Genomic DNA, 21239 nt, shown 5'->3' on the forward strand with positions numbered 1-21239 from the left:
CATGAGATAAGTCTTTCCTTTAAAGTTACGTTTATATTTACAAGGAAAAGAGGAGGTTTTGTTCTTCTCTTTAAATTTTGGTGACAATTGAGAGCTTTATTGAATAGCTTTGGCATGCAGAGTGATTTTTCATTAAAAATTGAAAAGGCATCTGAAATCTGTATCTCTATGGATTATTCGACAGTAGAACCTGGGCAATTCCGTGCAAGAGATTTTTGAGGTATTCAATTTTTGGAAGTGAAACAAACACAAATGCTCCTCCTCCAAGGGGCGGGGGCGGTGCCTGAGCGATGAACCAATCACAGCGCGTCCTGCCCTATATAAAGCCCTGAGGGCCTCCTCCCCGCCCCCAACCCGCGACACTTTAGCGTAGTTCCTGAATAATATGTTCTGTTTTTCTTTGCTGTTATGTCTGAGACGGCGCCTGCCGCTCCAGCCGACCAGGTTCTGGCTTCTATGGACAAACCTCAAGCGAGAAAGCGGGTAAAGAAGCCAGTTGGCTTGACGGGTGTGAATCGGAAAACAGCAAGCGCATCAGTGTCCAAGTTGATTACTGAGGCACTTTCGGTCTCCCAGGAGAGAGCTGGCATGTCTTTGGCTGCGCTGAAAAAAGCGCTATCAGCTGCAGGTTACGACGTGGAGAGAAACAATAGTCGCATCAAGCTGGGTCTCAAAGGCCTGGTGAGCAAGGGAATCCTGGTACAGACTAGGGGTACCGGTGCGTCCGGCTCTTTCAAGCTCATCAAGAAGGCTGCTCCTGAACTTAGTAAGGGAAAAGTCAAAAAACCTTCTGCGAAGAGTAGGAAGCTGGTCTCATCCAGAGATTCAAAGTCTCCGAAGACTGGTAAAGCCAACAAAAGAGCTAAGAAGCCGAGGACCACGGCGGCTCAGATAGCTGCTAGGAATGGGGGGAAAACCAAAAGAACCAAATGCAAACAACGGAAGAGCCCAGCGCAGGCCAGGGCAGGAAACCCCAAAACTGGGAAGGCTAAGCTGACCCAGCAGGAAACTAATACTAGGAATGCAACAACCAAGAAGTAATACTTCTTCACCAGTTTTCATAGAACCCAAAGGCTCTTTTCAGAGCCACCCAAGTGATTTTAGGAGGGTGTAACATCGTTTCCAGAAGTCTCTGGAAGACTACTGGTTCTAAGTATTTGATAAATGAACGTGTGATGTGGTGAAATTTATCTCGTTGGACATAGAGTACAGATACTTTAGCGTGGGTAGTGTCCAATTCCAGAGAATTGTCCATCCTAACAAAATCAGGGCACATTCCTTAAGTTCTTAAATGCTCTTAGAATACTGGAAGGGGCAGCCATTCTCTTCTCTAGGAGCATCTTCCCGATCCAGGGATCAAACCCAGGTATCTTGCATTAGCAGGCATATTCTTTACCATCTGCACCACTAGAGAATCCCTCTTCGAGAGCTACTGCATTTAAAGTTTAGGCCGTTTCTGAGTGGAGATCTGTCCCATGCCTCAACTATGTTTTACCATGTTTTGTTTAGTTTCTTCACCTAATTCTACTCCAGTATGTACTTTTATGTATCATTCTGTACAAAGGTTCTGAACTCCGTATCCATGGACTTAACAGGGGTTAATGTAGGGAAACCAAGGTCTCAATTTGGGTTAGTGGGAAGTTTTTTTTTTTACTTATTTAAACATCTTTCCACTGTGATTTTTTGTAAATCAAACGTTTTCGTTTTACAATTTGCAAGAATATTGAAAATTTTGTCTTCGTTACTATGAAAGCAGATTATTTTCTATATGTTAAGCACATGTATTAAAATTTGATTTTGTAATATAGTCAATATAATTGTGGTTGTCAGTGAAGAGAGTGAGTCTTGTTCATATTGCCCTACACAGGCTGAAAAATGTTAAACGATGTATAGAGATGTTGGAGGCTCAATGTAACCTTTATGCTTGTATTAGGAAAAGCATCTTTTTCACTTTGAACAATTTAGTTTGTTTTTACTTAATTTGTAATTTAGCCTTATTTAAAGTTCCTCGTAAATAACACATTTATACTGTTCATCTTGTTTTGGGCCTTGGTATTTGGGGCGACTTCGAACAAAGTCAATTTAAAACTATGTAATTTTAGCAGTTTCGCACACAGCCATGTTCTACAGATGATTCACTAGGACATATACTGTCTGAATTCATTTGTATAATCGGACCTCTGAAGAAAAATTATTTCCTGTATGGAAAGTAACTAAACACAATAGTTTCAATTTGTATTCAATCAGCCACAGCTCAGAACTTTGGGTAAAGTGGCCACTGTTTTACGGAGTTGGGATAATGAAGGAAAATTCTTCACTTGCCAAAAAAGGCAGTTGAGCCCATTTTCTGTACCCGAGACAAAGGAGGCTGGCTTCATCCCACCCAGCAGTGGGCCGGCTGCCAAGCACCACACAAACCTGTGCGGAACCGGTTAGACCACTCTGTGCCTTTATTCCAGCGCCCTTCAGAGCCGGGCATAAATCGGATTGTTCCAGATACCCTTATGAAGCTCTATGCCTTAGCTAACAGGAAACCAGCTTTGTAACGTAGCGGATTTTTTTTCCACCACAGTGATAATCGGCCAATGAAAGCTTGTCCGCAAAGAGCCCTCATTTACATAGCTATGTGTTGTGTGGGCGATAATGCTAAACTTTGTGCTATTAAAACCGTTAGCCAACCAGTTTGAAGGCTGAATATCGAAATGCACAAAACTTAAGGGCAAGTATTTTTATTGCTGTTTGTTTTACCGCGCCTAAAATCCTATTTCCATTATGAATAAGTCGTACTTCCCAACCCCTAGAAGTATATGAAACTGCGTTAAGCCAACTCCCTTTCACACTTAAAATACTTCCTTACATCTCAGTATCGTCCAACAGCTCTTTAGCGAACATTTGGGCGGCCCTGAAAAGGGCCTTTTAGTTTTTGTAAACGTTCCAAGTAGATGCTTTGCTCAACCACCAAAACCGTAAAGGGTACGGCCCTGACGTTTGAGCGCGTAGACCACGTCCATGGCGGTAACAGTCTTGCGCTTGGCGTGCTCTGTGTAGGTGACCGCGTCCCGGATCACGTTTTCCAGAAACACTTTCAGCACCCCACGAGTCTCTTCATAGATAAGACCGGAGATACGTTTGACGCCTCCACGACGAGCCAGACGTCGGATAGCTGGCTTAGTAATACCCTGGATATTGTCCCGCAAGACTTTCCGATGGCGCTTAGCGCCCCCCTTACCAAGACCTTTACCACCCTTCCCACGGCCAGACATGACTGCTGTCACAATAACTTCAGCTTTGACACTGCCCTTTAAATAGCATTCTAGCGGACCTGATTGAAAACAGCATGCTCAGGCGGCTTTTCCATATTAGGTCATCAGGGGGTGGGGCAAGGAGGGGGTTATTAACATTTCAGTGTTTTCATTGGTCAGGAAACCTCGGTCTTCAGTGAGCTCCTGGCAGGGGAGGTGGCCTTCAATCGAATGAAAGCTTTAGTTTCTCTTTTGTCTTGCACTTTTTTCCTGTGCCTATTTGCAGGTTGAGTGTTTTCTTATCAGCTCAAGGACATGGAGCAAAGAGCTCCACTTCAAATTTCTTTTTCATAACGTTTTGTTGCTGTTGTTCATTCACTCAGTCGTATCCGACTCTGCGACCTTCACCATCTCCCTGAACTTGCTGGAATTCATGTCCATTGAATATGTGATCCCATCCAGCCATCTCGTCCTTCCCTTCTGCCTTCAATCATAGCTCGGTAACTAACAAATTAGGGCTTCCCAGGTGGCTCGGTGGTAAAGAATCCGTCTGCCAATGCAGGAGACGCGGGTTCTATCCCTGAATGGAGAAGATCCCCTGGAGGAGCAAATGGCAACGCACTCCAGCATTCTTGCCTGGGAAATCCCATGGACATAGGAACCTTGCAGGCTACAGTCCATGAGGTCGCAGAGTCGGACACGACTGAGTATGAGCAAGCAAAACTAATAAATTAGATAATGGTCCCTTGGGGAACGTGAAAGTAATATGTAAAGGAACATAGTATTATAGCTGACGGGACTTTCCCTTTCAATTCTTTTAATGTTTCAATTTTAAAGGCCGCATTTTAATAAGACAAACTCTAAGCCTGGCGATGAAGAGGCGCTGGTACTAAAACGCCTGTGTATGAAAAGACTAAAAAAATAGAAAAACAATTGCAAATTTCTCCATTCAAACATGTACTGCGTGACTCTTTCGGCAAATACATGTGAGAGAAGGAACTTGAAGGTAAGCTTCAGTAATAGTTGCCCCTGGACCCTCTTCCTGGCCTTCTGCACCTGTCTAATTGGGCTTCAATTCTTAAAAGTTCCTTTCTCTTTTCCATTAATCCTTTCTCAATCTTCTTCAGTTTTAGAGACAAGAACACATGTTCTGTAGCTGCTGCTACTGCTAAGTCGCTTCAGTCGTGTCCGACTCTGTACGACCCCATTGACGGCAGCCTACCAGGCTCCGCCGTCCTTGGAATTCTCCAGGCAAGAACACTGGAGTGGGTTGCCATTTCCCTCTCCAATGCATGAAAGTGAAAAGTGAAGTGAAGTCGCTCAGTCATGTCCGACTCTTAGCGACCCCCTGGACTGCAGCCTTCCAGGCTCCTCCGTCCATGGGATTTTCCAGGCAAGAGTACTGGAGTGGGGTGCCTTCTCCCGATGTTTTGTAGAGTTGGGGATTAATAGGAGGATGGGGCTAATACTTGATTAAGGTAATTTCTAAGCCTACAGGGCCCTCACCTGGGAGGATTTTGATTAGATTACAGAGGGTTATGGACAGGCTAGTCCCTGGGGTTTTTTGTTTGTTTTTAAGCAAAATAGAACAGAATTGGATCTGAGTATGGTTTGAGAAGGACTTCTCAATCAAAAAGTTTCTCTTTAGTTTCCAGTTGCAGGTTTTGAAAATTTTCACAGTAAGAGTCACTCTATTTAAATTGAAAAAGACTTCTCTCCCCCACCCCCACCCCAATCCTGGTTAATTGATAAATGTCTATTGGTGAGACTTAGAATGAGAATATGGCCTTACACTGTAACATCAGACTTAGGCAAAAAGGGAGAAGAGACTCAGTAATGGAGAGGAAAGACTCAGGAGAGGGCAGGAAAGCTCTGCATGGTACAGGGTTTATATCACTTCTAAAATAATTAGATGAGGTTGCATTTTTCTGCCCCAAATTGAGAGTTTTTGGACTCCTGCCTTTCAACACCTTCTCCCACTATGAACCTGCACCTTATAAAGGCGACTTAGCTAGGAAGAAATGTCAAACATTACAGAGGAAAAGTATGAGGTCAGAGTTCATATGTAAACATGAAATCTGCACATGCTTTTTAATTCATGAAGGTACAATATAGTTCCTTTTTTCTTATTTTCTTTTCCCAATTTCTTCTTTTCTAAGCTTTTCTCAATGAACATTGACTCAAAAAGCCATGACTGTCAGAACAGAAATATTTATGTTGTAGCCACGCATTCCAGAAAACAAACTCACTCAGAAGGACAATGCAGATAGTGAAGTGCAGTTTGTTACACCAGCGGGCCCAAGGCAGAGTCTCCCCTTAGCCAAGGACCCTGACCAGCATTTGTGAAAATCTTTTATACCCCATGTGTATGTGTCTGAACCCACCACTCCAAATTCCTTGAGACTTACATAAACCAAGGAAAATACAGTCCCGATAACCCCATCATTCACGTGCTATGTGCTCATGTGCTCAAACAGTCAAACAATTAGCCAATAATCAATAAATCTGAGGTTACACTTCGATAGATACAGAAAAATTTATGGCCTGTCTGGAGGAAGGGGTGATTAGTGTATGTTTTCTCTTAGGCGATAAGTAACCTAGATATGATCTTCAAGGTTCCCCTGTCTGGAGGGGGTCTTATCCTTCTGTTGTTGTTTTCATAGGTACTAAATAGAGTTCAGAGTCATTGGAAAGGTGGCTGAGCATGATCAGCATGAACAGGCCTAAGATGGAGTCCAGGCCTATGAATTCCTTCTTCATTTAAAAGGTATACACATATAGATTTATGTTAAAAATGTATCCTGCTCTAGGAGCCAGGTGTTATTTGGTCCTGTGGCTTGGAAGAGAGTGGGTCACCTGGACCTCATCCTCCCAGTGAACCTAGCATCACAGAACCCCATTTATGTGACCAAGACCCTACAAATTAAAACCTTGCAAGCAAGTTGTGGCTAAGTGGATACATTAAATATTTCAACAAATAAAACAGTGATGTTAATCAAACATCTTCTAAAAAGATAAAATGCTCAGAACCACCTATCACAAACTCAGTCAAAATACTAGAGTTCAGGAATATATATATTTATATTTATGCATATCATTCCATAATGATAATGGACTTCCATGGTGGCTCAGATGGTAAAACGCCTGCCTACCATGCGGGAGACCCGGGTTCAACCCCTGGGTCGGGAAGATCTCCTGGAGAAGGAAATGGCAACCCACTACAGTATTCTTGCCTGGAAAATCCCATGGACGGAAGAGCCTGGTTGGTTACAGTCCACGGGGTCCCAAAGAGTCGGACACGACTGAGCGACTTTCTTTCACTTTCACTGCTCATATCATTCCATGGAATATATAAATTCAACAGACAATTCTGATAGTTGGCCAGGGTTGAAAACTACCAGCATATATCAACACTTTTCAGGGTATAATTGCACTTTAGTAAAAAGGAATCCCTTGGTAGAGATAGTTTTGAGCAATGTTATAGTTCAGGAAATGCATAAGTACAATCTCACCTCATTTCGCTTGCCTGCCAGGGATTTATAACTTGACAGTAGTGAGATGCAGGCATTTGGGAATACCACTCCTGGTCTGGGGCTTCTCTCGCTGCTGGCTGATTTATCTCCTTCCCATTTAAGTCTTCAATGCATTTCTCTTTTTCAGTCAACTAATTTTTACTTTGGTATGACCTATTTTCTAATTATTCATTTTTCCTGTCATTCCCATTGGTGTGTTTTTGGTTCCATAATATACATCTACTGTGTCTCTCCCTATTTTCCTCATTTCCTCTCCTTACCATTTTAAGAAAATGTTCTTACTTTTCCCTCTTTATTTGATTTTATTTTTTCCATTTTGGCTGCACCGCATGTCTTGCAGGATCTCAGTTTCCCATCCAGGGATTCAACCTGGGTGATGGCAGTCAAAGCCCCAAGTCCTAATCACCCTGCATTTTCTCTTTAGTTCAAACTCTTTTTTAAAAGTTGTTGGCCTTTGCACTTTTTAGGCCTGCTGTCCTGTGTGGGCTTTCTCCTCTAAATATTCCTAACACGTTTTGACCTACTGAAGAAAATGCTATTTGGACAAGCAAGTTTCTAATATTATCCTGTCTTAAACAATTGTTTCAAAATTTTTATAAACACATTTGTAGTTAAATTTGATTTTTAAAATTCCATGGAATACTTTCTTAATCACACACGCAAAGCACAAAGAAAGGATTTTGCATTTGTTTAGCAGTGGAAACTGTGAACCCAAAAGTACACAAAGGAAAGATCTTTGTTACACCTATGTTTGAAATAGATGCTTTCCTACACACTGAGTGAAGCTCCATTGGCATTATCCAAGTTTCTTGCTGACTGTTTTACGAAAATGTCATGTGGTCACTCTGTTTATAGAATAAAATCTGGGCTACTTCATGCACTTGCAGAGTAAGGTTAGCTGACAAGACTTTCATTGAAGTTTATACAAGTATTGGTATTATGCTCAGCGCCCCACCAAATGCACTGAAAACAGCAAAATTCTATTTTAGAATCTTTGGGTCAAAAGCCAGAATTTGATTTTTTTTTAAAAATAGCAATACTTTCTACCCAAATCTGGTGAAGAAATGATTCACATGTGCTTCAAGGCTACCCAAACTGTGATACTCCCTGAATGATAAAGAGAATAAACAGAAATGTGAATTGATAGTTAGAATTTTGTATGTGAAAAGAAAATAAAGGTCCCAAATATTTATGAAAAATTATATAAAATTGAGATTTTATAAGTGGTTATTTAAAAAATTAACAGGCCAGAGTTAATAAATATGTTAATGTGAAGAGTAGAATATTTCTTGAAATTTTGGCCTGTGTGAAAAAAAACATTCTGAAATGTTAAAACTGGTCCTCTTCTCATTCAGAAATATCCAAAGTATGGTCTCTAGGCATTAGAATGGTTACTTAAAGGAGTATCATAAAAAGATGCAGTGGCATCAAGCACATGTTTTATTGACTCAGAGAGAGATATTGTGTATTGGTTAGGAATTTGACTCTGAGCCAGGCTAGCTGGAAAAAAAAAAATCAGCATGATCATTTTCCAGCTGTGTAACCTTCAGCAAGTTCACTAACCTCTCTGTGCCTTGGTTTCTACACAACAAAATAAGGGTAACAGAATAACAAGAGCATACATGTCACCGTATTCTTCAGAGGAATTAAATTAACATTTAGAATAAGGCCTGGCATCTAGTAAGTACTCAATAACTATTAGCTAAAAAAAAAAAAATTACTTTCAGGAAATATTCATGCTAAAGAAGACTGTACTGAGAATACAATTTCATCCAGCCAAGAAATAGAAGCTATAGAAGCATCTGCTTAAGGCAGACTATATGTATCCCTCATATATATGAGTAAACAGCTTAGAAAATTATTCAGAAACCGAATATGTGAAATACAAGTATGCATTCTAGGCCAAGTAATAAATTTGTGCATGATGTCAGGGCAACCAAGGATTTTTAGTAAAATAGTCAATGAGATAATTTAATACTGTATTAAAATCTACATATTAATCACTTATTCAAAAATGGGGAAGAAACAAATGACTCAAAGTCCATAGAAATTAAAATTAGAGATATCTGTAAATATCTTCAATGCTTAAAGTCATGCATTTTAAAATTCTAGTCATGATTAGAGTGTGTGGCTTATAAGAACCTTGCAGCATTTGAGAGAAAGGTTTTTGTTTTTAAGTGTGTGTGTGTACATGAAGAATGAATCAAGTATACAGCACACTAAGGCTATATTATTATAACACAAGACCAAGTTTTGCCTGTACCTCCCAGCAGGCCTCAACCAACTGCTGGCAGGTGGCCTCACCAGATTTGTTTGTTTTCCTTCTGTTCTTTTCCCAGTTAAGGCAGCTCAACAGTGCCCTGTGATTGCAGCAATTCAAATACCTGGTGAATAGTTTCATCTTTGTCCTCTCACAATTTCAGGGGCTTTTCTCCAATGGTGATCCAAAGTGGCCCACTCTTGTCTTTTGTGTTTTCCTTTCCTCCTTTCCCCTGAGGACTTTGCCCTACCCCTCTCCCCCTCCCCACCCCCACTCACTATTGTCATAAAACCACTGTGACATTTTTGGCGTTGGCCACCAGATGACGCCCTTCTCCTTACTACCAAACTTGTAAGTGGTTTTTGCCAGAGGTAAAATAAAATAGGTAATTTACATATTGGTATCTGATTTAGAAAGGCAGAGGAACCAGAAGTCAAATTGCCAACGTCTGCTGGATCATAGAAAAAGCAAGAGAATTCCAGAAAAACATCCACTTCTGCATCATTGACTATGCTAAAGCCTTTGACTATGTAAATCACAACAAACTGGAAAATTTTTAAAGACATGGGATACTAGACCACCACACCTGCCTCTTGAGAAAACTGTATGCAGGTCAAGAAGCAACAGTTAGAACCAGACATGGAACAGCAGACTGGTTCCAAGTTGGGAAAGGAGTATGTCAAGGCTGTATATTGTCACCCTGCTTCTAACTTATATGCAGAGTATATCATGCTAAAGGCCGGGCTGGATGAAGCACAAGCTGCAATCAAGATTGCCATTGCCAGGAAACATATCAATAACCTCAGATATGCAGATGACACCACCCTTCTGGCAGAAACCGAAGAGGAACTAAAGAGCCTTTTGATGAAAGTGAAAGAGGAGAGTGAAAAAGCTGGCTTAAAACTCAACATTAAAAAAACTAAGATCATGGCATCCAGTCCCATCACTTCATGGCAAATAGATGGGGAAACAATGGAAACAGTGACACTTTCATCTCTTGAATTCCAAAAGCACTGCAGATAGTGACTGCAGTTATGAAATAAAAGATGATTGCTGCCTGAAAGAAAAGCTATAACCAACCAAGACAGCAAAATAAAAAGCAGAGACATTACTTTGCAGACTAAAGCCCATCTAGTCAAACATATGGTTTTCCAGTAGTCATGTATGGATGTGAGAGTTGGACCATAAAGAAAGCTGAGCGCCGAAGAACTGATGTCTTTGAACTGTGGTGTTGGAGAAGACTCTTGAGAGTCCCTTGGACTGCAAGGAGATCCAAACAGGCAATCCTAAAGGAAATCAGTTCTGAATATTCATTGGAAGTGCTGATGCTGAAGCTGAAACTCCAATACTTTGGTCACAGGATGTGAAGAAGTGACTCATTGGACAAGACCCTGATGTTGGGAAAGATTGAAGGCAGGAGAAGGGGACGACAGAGGATGAGATGGTTGTATGGCATCACCGACTCAGTGGACATGAGTCTGAGCAAGCTTGCAGAGTTGGTGATGGACAGGAAAACCTGGTGTGCTGCAGTCCATAGGGTCGAAAAGAGTCAGACACAATTGAGCAACTGAACTGAACTGAACTGATCTGACTTTTCAAATGTAGTTGATCTTAAGAACTGATGAACAAGGCCAGAAAAATTAAGCTAAAAAACACTGAAAGAAAATGGAAATTTTATAATTGTGGTTATTTTTTAAAAATTAACAGGCTACAGTTAATAAATGTGTTACTGTGAAGAGTAGAATGTTTCTTGAAATTTTGTCCTATGTGAAACAAAAAGAACATAAAATAAACTGCTGCCTAATTAATTTTAGTATATCCTTAGTGAGGTAGGAAACAGTATGAGCAAGGAAGATTTTTGGCCTTGTGCTTTGAGTATGGGAGGATATTTAAGGAGAAACAATTTGTGCTTCCACTGTGGTCTGGAGGCAAAATGACCAGTGTGTTACACTTCAGGTGATAATGTCTCTAGGGCAAAGAAAAACAATTAATTCAGCTACTATAGTTTAATGAAAATAAAATGCTAAAAAAATTAGAAGTAGTACAGTGATTGTGGTGGTTTAGTTGCTAAGTCTAAAGTTGCTAAGTCTAAGTCTGCTAAGTTGCAGACTCTTTTGACCCCATGGACTCGAGCCTCCCAAGCTCCTCTGTCCATGGGATTCTCCAGGCAAGAATACTGGAGTAGGTTGCCATTTCCTTCTCCAGAGGATCTTCCCAACCCAGGAATCAAACCCAGGTCTCCTGCCTTGCACGCAGATTCTTTACCTACTGAGCTATGAGGGAAGATACATGACCCCTTAGAAGCAGTATGCTGCTGCTAAGTCACTTCAGTTGTGTCCGACTCTGTGCAACCCCATAGACAGCAGCCCACCAGGCTCCTCTGTCTCTGGGATTCTCCAGACAAGAATACAGGAGTGGGTTGCCATTTCCTTCTCCAATGCATGAAAGTGAAAAGCAAAAATGAAGTCGCTCAGTTGTGCCCGACTCTTAGCAACCCCCTGGACTGCAGCCTACCAGGCTCCTCTGCCCATGGGATTTTCCAGGCAAGAGTACTGGAGTGGGGTGCCATTGCCTACTCTGTAGAAGCAGTATAAATGTCCCCAAAATAATGTAATGATGAAGTTGATTAAGTACATACATAAGATGGACAAATGCATCAGGAAAATCATGTACAATGAATTATGTATTTATTAAAATCTATGCATTTGATAAATTTATGTATTTTAATATAGCAGTAATACTGAGAAGAAATACACACACTGTTAATAGAGTTAGTTTTGGCTAATGGAAGGATACTTTCAATTCAACTCATTTTAAACTTTTCTGTAGTAACCACAAATTATATGTACTTTTATCCACTTAACTTTCATAACCAGAAAAAAAGAAAAGTTTAAAATAGTTGAGATATTTGTGCTCAAATTTAGTACCTACCAAACAAACTTTTGTGCTGTATTTGGTCTGAGGCACCTGCCCTCCAACCTCCAAGACAGAGTCTTGAACATAGGTATGCCACCAATTGTACATAGCAGCATGAAATAAACATGAGTTATTCAGTATGTATATATATACACATGTGTATATATATTTATGTATATTATATATATATGTGTATATATATTTTCTATTTTTCCAGCTTTAATATGAGAGTAGTTGCTCCAGTTTATGGAGGGAAATGCCTACACCCTGGTGGCCCTGATTGGAGCAGGACTCTGTGAGGTCCAACACAGTAACTAACCGATCCTCCCAATCTCAATCCCTTGAGTGCTGCCAGATAGAGCTGGCCAGTGTGGCAATGGAGAAGTTAGTGGTCACATTCCAGGGTTCTTCCCTCAGGAACTTTGAAAGGAAACATGGCCAAGATTGTTTTCTGCTGTTTTTCCCTTCACTTGAATCAAAGTCACTGAGCATACAGACAATGAGACAAGAGAAGAGCCATCTCCACAGCCATCTCCTTCTTTCCCTAGTTAGTCCAAGTATCTAATCATCTGAATGTAGGAGCAAGGAGCTGGATCAAAGAGCCAGCCTGACTGAGTTTGACACCTATCTCTGTCCCTGGCAAGCTGTGAGATACTCTATATTAAACTTCACTTTCTTCATCTGTAAAAAAAAAAAAAGGGGGGGGGGATAATAGTACTGATGTCAAAGAACTATTGTAAAAACTATGTGAGATAATGCATGTAAATGGGCACTCAGAGAGCTAAGTCTGGCACCACATAAGAGCTTTTAAAATGTCAGCCACCTTATCCTTATCATCATCATCTTAATTATCATTTTCATTATCAGAACAAGGAGATGGTGTGAGCAGAGATCAAATCCTGTGCTACTTCAAGTCTGGCATACAGAAGAGGTATTGCAAAAGTGCAGGTGTCATTAATCTAAGGACTTTGCTCAAATTAGAAAAAGATATCCTTCCCCAAGACACTTTCCACCCATTTTAGAGAAGACTGTCCTAATAGGCACAAACATCCTGGAAAGGATGCCTCTTCTGGAAAAGGGGTCTCCTCGGGTTGTGCAGGGCACAGCCTTCATGGCTGTACAACAGTCCAGATCTCCTGATGGAAGAGACCACAGGGCTTGGTGACAAGTGAGTTCTCAATAACAGAGGAAGGGTTAAAAGGAAACTTGAATGGGTCTAGGAATTTCCTGGATGTGTGTGCCAAATTCTGATAGGGGCATTAGAGTGTATGACCTAAGGAGAAGGTTCAAAGCTATTCTCAGAGGTTTAAAGGAATCACGAGCAACCACCCTCCCTCCGCCCCCAGATTTAAGGAACCTTGTTCCACAGTTAAGAGATGAGATGATGTAGGTGTATGAGGTCTGAGGTGATGCAGGAAATCAACGTAGGTTCTAAATGTAGCCTGGGATTCAGGAAAGCCGCTTCTGGGGCAGAAGTCACAGCTGGGGCCCTTTAACAAGCAGGAACTCAGAAACCTAGATGGTGAACTTTTCGAGAGTGAACAAGGAAGGCTAAGAGCAGATAGTTTCTGAGACAGTTCCCATTTCTTAGCTCCAATTGTCCTGAGCATGAAGAATGCCATAAGGGCACGTGCTCCCTGAGTCTTGAGTTCTGTCTCCGCCCCACAAGGGTCTGCAGGCTGCCCTTCATTCACATTCGGCTAAGGCATAGTTGACAGCGGCTCCTCCTGCAAAGACATGTCCAGGAAACAGGCGTCACAGACTTTGGATCCTCCCCTGCCCCCTGATCCACTCATTTCAACTCTGACCATCCTCTTTCCAAGGAACCCCTGGATTTCAGGCACCATAATCTCTCATCTGCAAATGCTGAGTCTCCTTGCCTAACTGGTCTCCGTGCCTCCCATCTCACTTCCTAACAACTCACTCTCCATACCGTGGAGATTAGGTCCCCCTTTGCTGATTTAAGGCCCTGCATTGACCTTCTCCGCCCCCATCCCCATAACAACCCAAAGGCCCCCAAGGCTCTGCAGGAGCTGGCTTCTGTCTACCCTTTTTCCCCCTGCACCACAGATGTTCAGGACGTAGAAATGCAGACTGTTAAGTATGTAAAGTCAAGGGTCAAATTGATGATAATTTCTCACTCCCCAGCATGTGTCACTCTCTCCCATGCGCACAGTTGTTTCACCTGCACAGAGCTCCCCTCATCCTCAACATTACCTAAAGAAATCCTACTTCTTCAAGATCCAGAAGCTGTGGTTGATCCCCAGATGAATGCGGTCCTCCCTTCCCTTGACCCCACCAAGAACATTTGCTTCATAGGACCTTCAGGGGTCTTTAACTGCATTTACCTGTTTCATGGATTTCATTTCCTACTAGACTTGGGCTCTGAGAATAGCAGTGGTGACTTAACCTCAGAGAACCTGCACTGCTTTACACAGCCCCTTGCCAAATAATAGGCGCTCAACAGATGTCTGTTGAATTAGGAGCTTTCATTCTGAGGGAAATCAGATTGGGAAATCAGCAAGAAATTCCTGCTCCCAGGGAGGTGCCAGGGTTCCCAAAGAAAAAAGAAGAGAGGGCTTCTCATGGATGCCAAATCCTCTTTGTCGCCACCTGCCACACTTCCTGCAAGAAGATGAGAGTGTCCTGGGTGCCGTGGTGCTAAGAGGCTTCCTCCTTCTTTCTACTCACTTGAAGACTGCCGTCTCCTTAAGGTTCTGAACAAAATTCCAATAAGGAAGATGATGATGCAAACAGCAATCCCACTGAGGATTCCAGTGACCAGGGTGCCAGACAGTGAGGGCTCTAAAACAGCAAAAACAAATGAAAGCCCATGACGCTGCCCCCAGCACAGAGCAGACGCTCCCCTGGCTGCCCTGTTGACCAACTCCAGCCCGCCCACACCAGGTTTTTTCAGCCCTTGCCTCTTATCCTTACCCCAGGTGGCAGTGAGGGGCTGATCCAGGCCTGGGTGCTCCACGTGGCAGCTGTATCTCTGCTCTTCCCCAGGGAGCACGGCCAAGGCCACCCAGGCCTGGTAGGTCCCATCCCCATTGGGCAACACATCCTTTGGCTTAACATCCTTGGCATCCAGGAACTGCTTGTCCTTCAGCCACTTTATGGTGATGTTCTGGGGGTAGAAGTTCAGAGCCCGACACCGAAGAGTGGTCAGTGAAGAGGTCACGTGATGAGTCACCTTCACCAAAGGAGGCACTGGACAGGAAGAAGGGAGGATCTGGAGAGGGACCCTTCCTACCCATGCCAGGAAGACCAGAACGTCCACTTCCTTTCTTTACCACTTTCACTTCCCTTTCTTTACAACTTTCACTTCCCTTTCCCTACAGATTGGAGGAAGGAGTCACCCTGTGCAGGCAGAGCAAGCTGTAGGAAAGACACACCACCATTTTGTGTCCTAAAATACGTTACATGATTCAGTTCTGATGTGGGTCAGTCAGTCAGAGCAGCCTGTTCTCCAGTCCCACTTGGAAATATGCATACCTGTTGCCCATGTGCTGTGTTCTTTGTTAATACTTTAAGTTGAATCAAATGAAACTGCCCCTTGTGTGTGTGCATGTTAAGTCACTTCAGTCTTGTCTGACTCTTTGGGACCCTATGGACTGTAGCCCACCAGGCTCCTCTGTCCATGGGATTCTCCAGGCAAGAATACTGGAGTGTGTAGCCACGCCCACCTTCAGGGGATCTTCCCAACCCAGGGATTGAACCCGTGTCTCATATCTCCTGCATTGGCAAGTGGATTCTTTACCACCAGCACCATTTGGGAAGCCTGAAATTGCCCCCTATGAGGATCAAAAATGATTGAATATGTACTCTCGGTAATTTCATCTGGTTCAACCTGATAAATGTTCTTGTAGGAAGGGGTCTTGTCAGATAGTCAGCCTTCATGACTACTAGAATGTTCTGTGAAAGTAGCTTTGACCCCCCTCAAGATTATGCTACTCTGACTGGTTGCCTCATTAGGTAATTTCTTGCCTTGGTATTCATTCATATGAAAATTGGCATCTCTGAATCACTAAAGGTTATAAATGGACATAGGGTTCTTGGTTAAATCGAGAGAAAAATCACAGTTACTTCTTTAGCTATGTGCATGGAAAAAACTTAAAATCGTGACTCACAGCTAGATGATACATCTCAACTGTAAGGGGGAAACCTCAAAGCTGGAGACCTCGAGGTGGAAAACTCAGACCTCAGTTCCTTCCCAGGGAGTCACATAACATCAGCCATCTCTGAAACCCCAGAGGGGGATCCTATACCCTGTACCCCTCCTCCACTCCATCATGAGAAGGCCAGAGAATGCTCCCACCGTACCTTGCTGCTCCAGAGGCCCTCTCCCCAGCTCCAGCAAATGCAGCAGTTGCTCGGGGCAATCCCGATCCAGGTAGGCCCTGTTCTGCTTGGCCCGAATCTTGTTCACTTCCCACTCCAGCTTGGTGACTTGGGCCCTGGGCTCTGCTGCTCTCCAATCCAGCGTCTCAGGCCGGAATTCTAGATGGTCCTGCCCATCGTATCCGTACTTCCAGAACCCTCTGGTGCTGTTGTCCTCTCGCAACTCACAGCCCAGGATCACCTGCAGGGTGTGGGACTCTGGCAACGCCCCCGGCTTCGTTACTGAAACCAAAGGAGCAGGTCCCTGTTTCCGCCATTGTGTCTGACTCTTCGAGATGACCCTATGGACTGTAGCCTGCCAGGCTCCTGTGTCCATGGGATTCTCCAGGCAAGAATACTGGAGTGGGTTGCCATTTCCTTCTCCAGGAGATCTTCCCAGCCCAGGAATCAAACCCAGGTCTTCCACATTGTAGGTGGATTCTTTACCATCTGGGCCACTAGGGAAGCCCTTACAGGGATTACAGGAACCATTAGAGGGACTGAACAACCTCAGGAAGCAAACACTCATCCTTTTCTCTGCCCCCCAGGACCTCAAATAGCCAGGATCTCAAACCTCCCTCAAGATGCATCTGTGAAGCAGGGACACACCCCGCCCACCTTGGGAAGGTGAGGCCCGCTCTTCACGCACCCTTGCTCTGGTTGTGGTTGTCCATGATCGTCCAGAAGTCCACGATGAACATGTGGTCCCAGCCTTTCAGGTTCTGACTCAGCTGCAGCCACAGCTGGCTGGTGGCCCTGCCCCAGAGCCATGGGGCGCGCCGCTCTGCACGGCGACTCTCATGATCATAGGACACAAACAGCTGGTCATCCACGTAGCCCAAAGCCTCAAACAGGGGCAGCCCAAGGTCTGGCTTGGAGGCGCCCATGAAGAGGAAGCGCAGGGAGTGTGACCCTGGGGAGAGAGAGCAACAAGCCGCATAGGAGACTGGGAGTCCACACACGGTCTGAATCTACTGGAACCAGCTGTCTGGTCCCACCCTGTGAAAGTGGGTGGTACCCTCCCTCCCCATGAACCTTTTTCCCCCGAGACTCTCCTTGTGCCATGTGGGCTGCCACCCACTTGCAGCCCCCAGCCTCTGACCCAGAACTCACAATTCCAGCAGCCTCCCCTTGGGGACAACAGATTTTAGAAAATCTCAAGATGTGTCTAACTAGGGCAGTTGAGCTCAGGAGTTGGTGCTCAGACCCAATCAGATCCAAGTCCAGAGGAATTACTGTCTGGTTTTTATCACTACTTCCATCTCTAAACCCTTTCCTGTGTACAGACAGACCTCATTTTTTTTTTTTTTTTTTTGCCCTTTGAAGCTAAAGTGTCTTTTTTATAAATTGGTTTTTGGCAACCCCACATCAAGCAGGTCTATCGGTAACATTTTTCCAACAGCCTTTGCTCACTTTTATATCTCTGTGTCACATTTTGGTAATTCTCACAAGATTTCCCACATTTTCATTATTGTTCTATTCGTTACGTGATCTGTGATCAGTGATCTTTGGCATTACTATTATAAAAAGATTTTGACTCTCTGAAGGTTCAGGTGATGTATAACACTTTTTAGCAATACCTTTTTTAAAATTAAGGTACGTATGTTTTTTAAGACAATACAGTTGTACACTTAACAGCATACAGTGTAGTAAACACAACTTGGGCATGTACTAGGAAACCAAAAACTTTGTCTGAGTTGTTTTCTTATGATATTCCCTTTTATTGTGGTTGTCTGAAACTGAACCTACAGTATCTCTGAGGTCTACCTATAAATGTTTGCTGTTAAATGCTGGAAGATGTGCTGATAAATAGCTCAGGGTATCTTTCAGCATCAAAACAGTTCCAAATCAAATGCAAATGTGAAAAAACATCCAGAAAGCCCAAGGGGACAGGCCTCGGGCAGGTGTGAGTTTTCTTATGCATTTCCTTAATTCTAGATGTGGGAGTTCAGTGTGTATCTGCGATGCCTAGAACAGTGTCTGGCACGTAGTCGATGCTTAATACATACTTGTTGGATGACTAAATGCTGACTTCTAGATTTCGATCTCTGACCCTGAACTCTAGATTCTTGCTCTCCAACTCTGCCTATATGATACCACCAGTTGGATGACTCATTGGAATTTCAAACTTGAACAAGTCTAAAATCAGGCTCTTGGTTGCCTCCAAACTACCTTCACCACCTTGGAAATGACACCACCGATCCCCCTGTTCCTGAGGCTGATAAAATAAAGATAAAATAGTAATAGAGCCACCTTGACTTTTCTCTATCATATGAACCTTCATAGATCCCTCAGCAACTTCCTTTAAAAGAAATCCAGAACAGAATTATTTCTCACCACCACCTCTGCTCCAACCTGGCCCAGTCCATCATCTCTTGCCTATCTGCTTCGCCCTGTTTTTTTTTTTTTTTAATCACTGCCCTCTTCATTCTGCTTTCCATAGAGCAGCTAGAGCGATCTTTTCAACAGGTATTCTTGATTACGTCACTCCTAGTTTGGAGTCCACACTGCAACCTGTGAGGCCATACGGGACTCGCCCATGGCTCCTTTGCTGAACCCATCACCTGTTCTGGGCCTCCGGAGCCCTTGCTCTTTCTTCAGTCAGGACATTTATTTTCTTAGGGACATCTGGCAATGCCTGGGGACGTTTTTGGTTGTCACGACTGGGGAGTGTGCTAACATCCAGTGAGAAAAGGACAGTGACCTGCTAAATGTCCTACAGTACACAAGACAGTCCCCACAGCAAAAAATGTCAATGAGTGCTGACGTTGCAAATCCTTGCCAGGTCCCCCTAGCCTATCCGGGAAGCGCTGTTCCCAGTGAGCATCACCCTTACTTACTTCAGGTCTCTGCTCAAACCCAGCTGGGGACAGTGGCCTACCCTGACCTCCTTGCTTCACAGGTTACCCTGATGCTCTCTATCCCTTTGTGTATTGTCATCCCCATCAACTCGAAGGCAAAGCATCAGAGGACCCGGCTCCCTGCTCTTGATATACTTGTAGTCAGTGAAGACTTTCCTTCATCAGACTTTATGATTTAACCTCTAATGCAGAGTAACTTTTTAAGAATCAACTATGGAGAGCCCTGGGTAACACTGACAAAGTTACTGGTGAGCAGGTCTTATTTTGTTCTCATCATCTATAAAGTGTGGATACATATACGACCTACCCTCCAAGTGTGGTTCTGTCAATGTATAAAGCATCCAGGGCTGTGCCAGACAACAGTGAGGTCAAACACTGTCAGCCAAGATTACAACCAGTGGTACTTCATGTCAGAAAACCAGACTGTCTAAACTCTTTGTAACCTGGGGAAAGGATTTAACCTGAAGTTGTTAACCACTAGTAAAATCAAAACACCTACCGCCCAAAGGCTGAGTAGAGTCAAACCAGATCACAGATAGGAAGGTGATTTAAAACTTACATGCTATCATCTCTTTGGCCTCCTTTATAACAATACTATTAACATTGCAAATTAACAACCCCGGGCTGAAAAGAACTGTGAGATTCAGTTCAAAAGTTCAAAAATATCAGGCAGGTTATTTTTTCCAAGCAAAAGAACAATCCCCAAGAGTAAGGCCTCTGGCCGAACTCTCAAGAACCTCCTATCCTCAGTCTGTGCCAGTGGTTCGGAAATGGAAACTGGAGGCCTTCATTGTGTGTTTACTCAGCCCTGTCTCCCAGACCTTAGAGCCCCCGAGTGTGGATACACCGGAGGGGGCACTCCGGCCAAGGTCGCCCTTAGTGAGAAGAACTTCCTGTTTGGGGCGTGATCTGGGGTGAAAGGACACAGTCGGCAGTGCGTGCGTGCTAAGTCTCTTCGGTTAACAGCAGCAGAAACAAGAAAACCGAGATCGGAGGCCAAGGACCCCTAATCCTAGCTCGACCTCAATGAGCGATTTCTATTCTAAAAGCGTCCAAACTGGGAGGAGTAGGTGGTTCCGAGCGCCACGCCATGGCAGCAAGGACTGGGAGTGGGGAGTAAGGGGTCAAGGTCCTGGGACGGGAGGTCCCCTAACCCCATCAGCACCCTCTGTGGCCCTCATGCTCCCCGGGAAAAGCTGGGGGAGGGCACCGCACACAGGGCTGAGCAGTCGTTCGGAGCTTAGCGAACTCCCAAGCGCTAAGAAAAGCTAGTTTCGATTTTGCCTTCCCCGCCGCGCCCCTCTCCAGCCCGCAGCCCCCGGACTCACGCGGCGGTCGCCCTTGCGTGGCCGCCGTCCGCAGGAGGATCAAGAGGAGAAGCGCCGGCCGGGCTCGCGGGCCCATTTTCCCGACTCGGACCGCGCGTCCCGGCGCTTTTCAGCCGCTTGGGTAGGGCGGGGAAACGGGGATGATCCAAGAAGTCACCCTGGAGCCATTGCCGAGGCTCCGGGGATCCCAGATGAAACTTCCTGGCCAGTGGGAACCTTTTCCGGGCTGCTGCTGAAAAGAAATGGGTCTCCTGCGCTTGAACTCTCTCTCCTGAAACCCAGAGTACCTGCTTAGGAAACACTCGGTCACACAGCTGTCTCTTTGGTTTTTTAAATCCCGAGAGGATGCTGATTGAGGAGAATATATTTAATGATTTTATGATCTAAATATTTACCATTTAAATATTGAATAACTGGAATATTCAGGTGAACATTTTCAAAATTTTTAAGTTCAATTTGCCAATCTTGATATTCAACTTACGAATATTTTTTGCATAAAAACTTCATTTTACTCTTTGATCAGAATTTAGTTAAATCATAAGCTTAACAGATTAGATCCTATCTATTGCCGTATCTTTCATAGCTTTTATAGTTAAATTTCATGAACTACTGCTCATTGAAATCATCTGGAGAATCGTAAAACCTGTAGATGTTCTCCTATAGCCCCCGGACACCCATTTAATTACTGTGCAATGCCACCAGGGCACTGGGATTTT

The 21239-nt window shown here is 43.8% G+C and overlaps 3 protein-coding genes across 3 annotated transcripts; 1 reads left to right on the plus strand and 2 right to left on the minus strand.

The window, feature by feature from the left end:
• The first annotated feature begins 156 nt into the window (after positions 1-156).
• H1-6 (H1.6 linker histone, cluster member) lies at positions 157-2033 on the plus strand. Its single transcript, XM_069564379.1, has one exon. It carries the CDS (start codon positions 409-411, stop codon positions 1039-1041), a length of 633 nt encoding a protein of 210 aa, XP_069420480.1. The 5' UTR covers positions 157-408; the 3' UTR covers positions 1042-2033.
• An 858-nt stretch (positions 2034-2891) lies between these two features.
• LOC138425942 (histone H4) lies at positions 2892-3272 on the minus strand. Its single transcript, XM_069564381.1, has one exon. The coding sequence runs from the start codon at positions 3261-3263 to the stop codon at positions 2952-2954; it is 312 nt and encodes a 103-aa protein (XP_069420482.1). The 5' UTR covers positions 3264-3272; the 3' UTR covers positions 2892-2951.
• An 8435-nt stretch (positions 3273-11707) lies between these two features.
• HFE (homeostatic iron regulator) lies at positions 11708-20796 on the minus strand. Its single transcript, XM_069564382.1, has 6 exons — positions 20524-20796; positions 16984-17247; positions 16278-16577; positions 14889-15164; positions 14643-14756; positions 11708-13678 (listed from the first exon to the last, which is right to left on the minus strand). Exons 1-6 carry the CDS (start codon positions 20597-20599, stop codon positions 13638-13640), a joined length of 1071 nt encoding a protein of 356 aa, XP_069420483.1. The 5' UTR covers positions 20600-20796; the 3' UTR covers positions 11708-13637.
• Positions 20797-21239: the final 443 nt, after the last annotated feature.

The sequence above is a fragment of the Ovis canadensis genome, chromosome 20 (assembly GCF_042477335.2).
Source record: "Ovis canadensis isolate MfBH-ARS-UI-01 breed Bighorn chromosome 20, ARS-UI_OviCan_v2, whole genome shotgun sequence".
Taxonomy (NCBI): domain Eukaryota; kingdom Metazoa; phylum Chordata; class Mammalia; order Artiodactyla; family Bovidae; genus Ovis; species Ovis canadensis.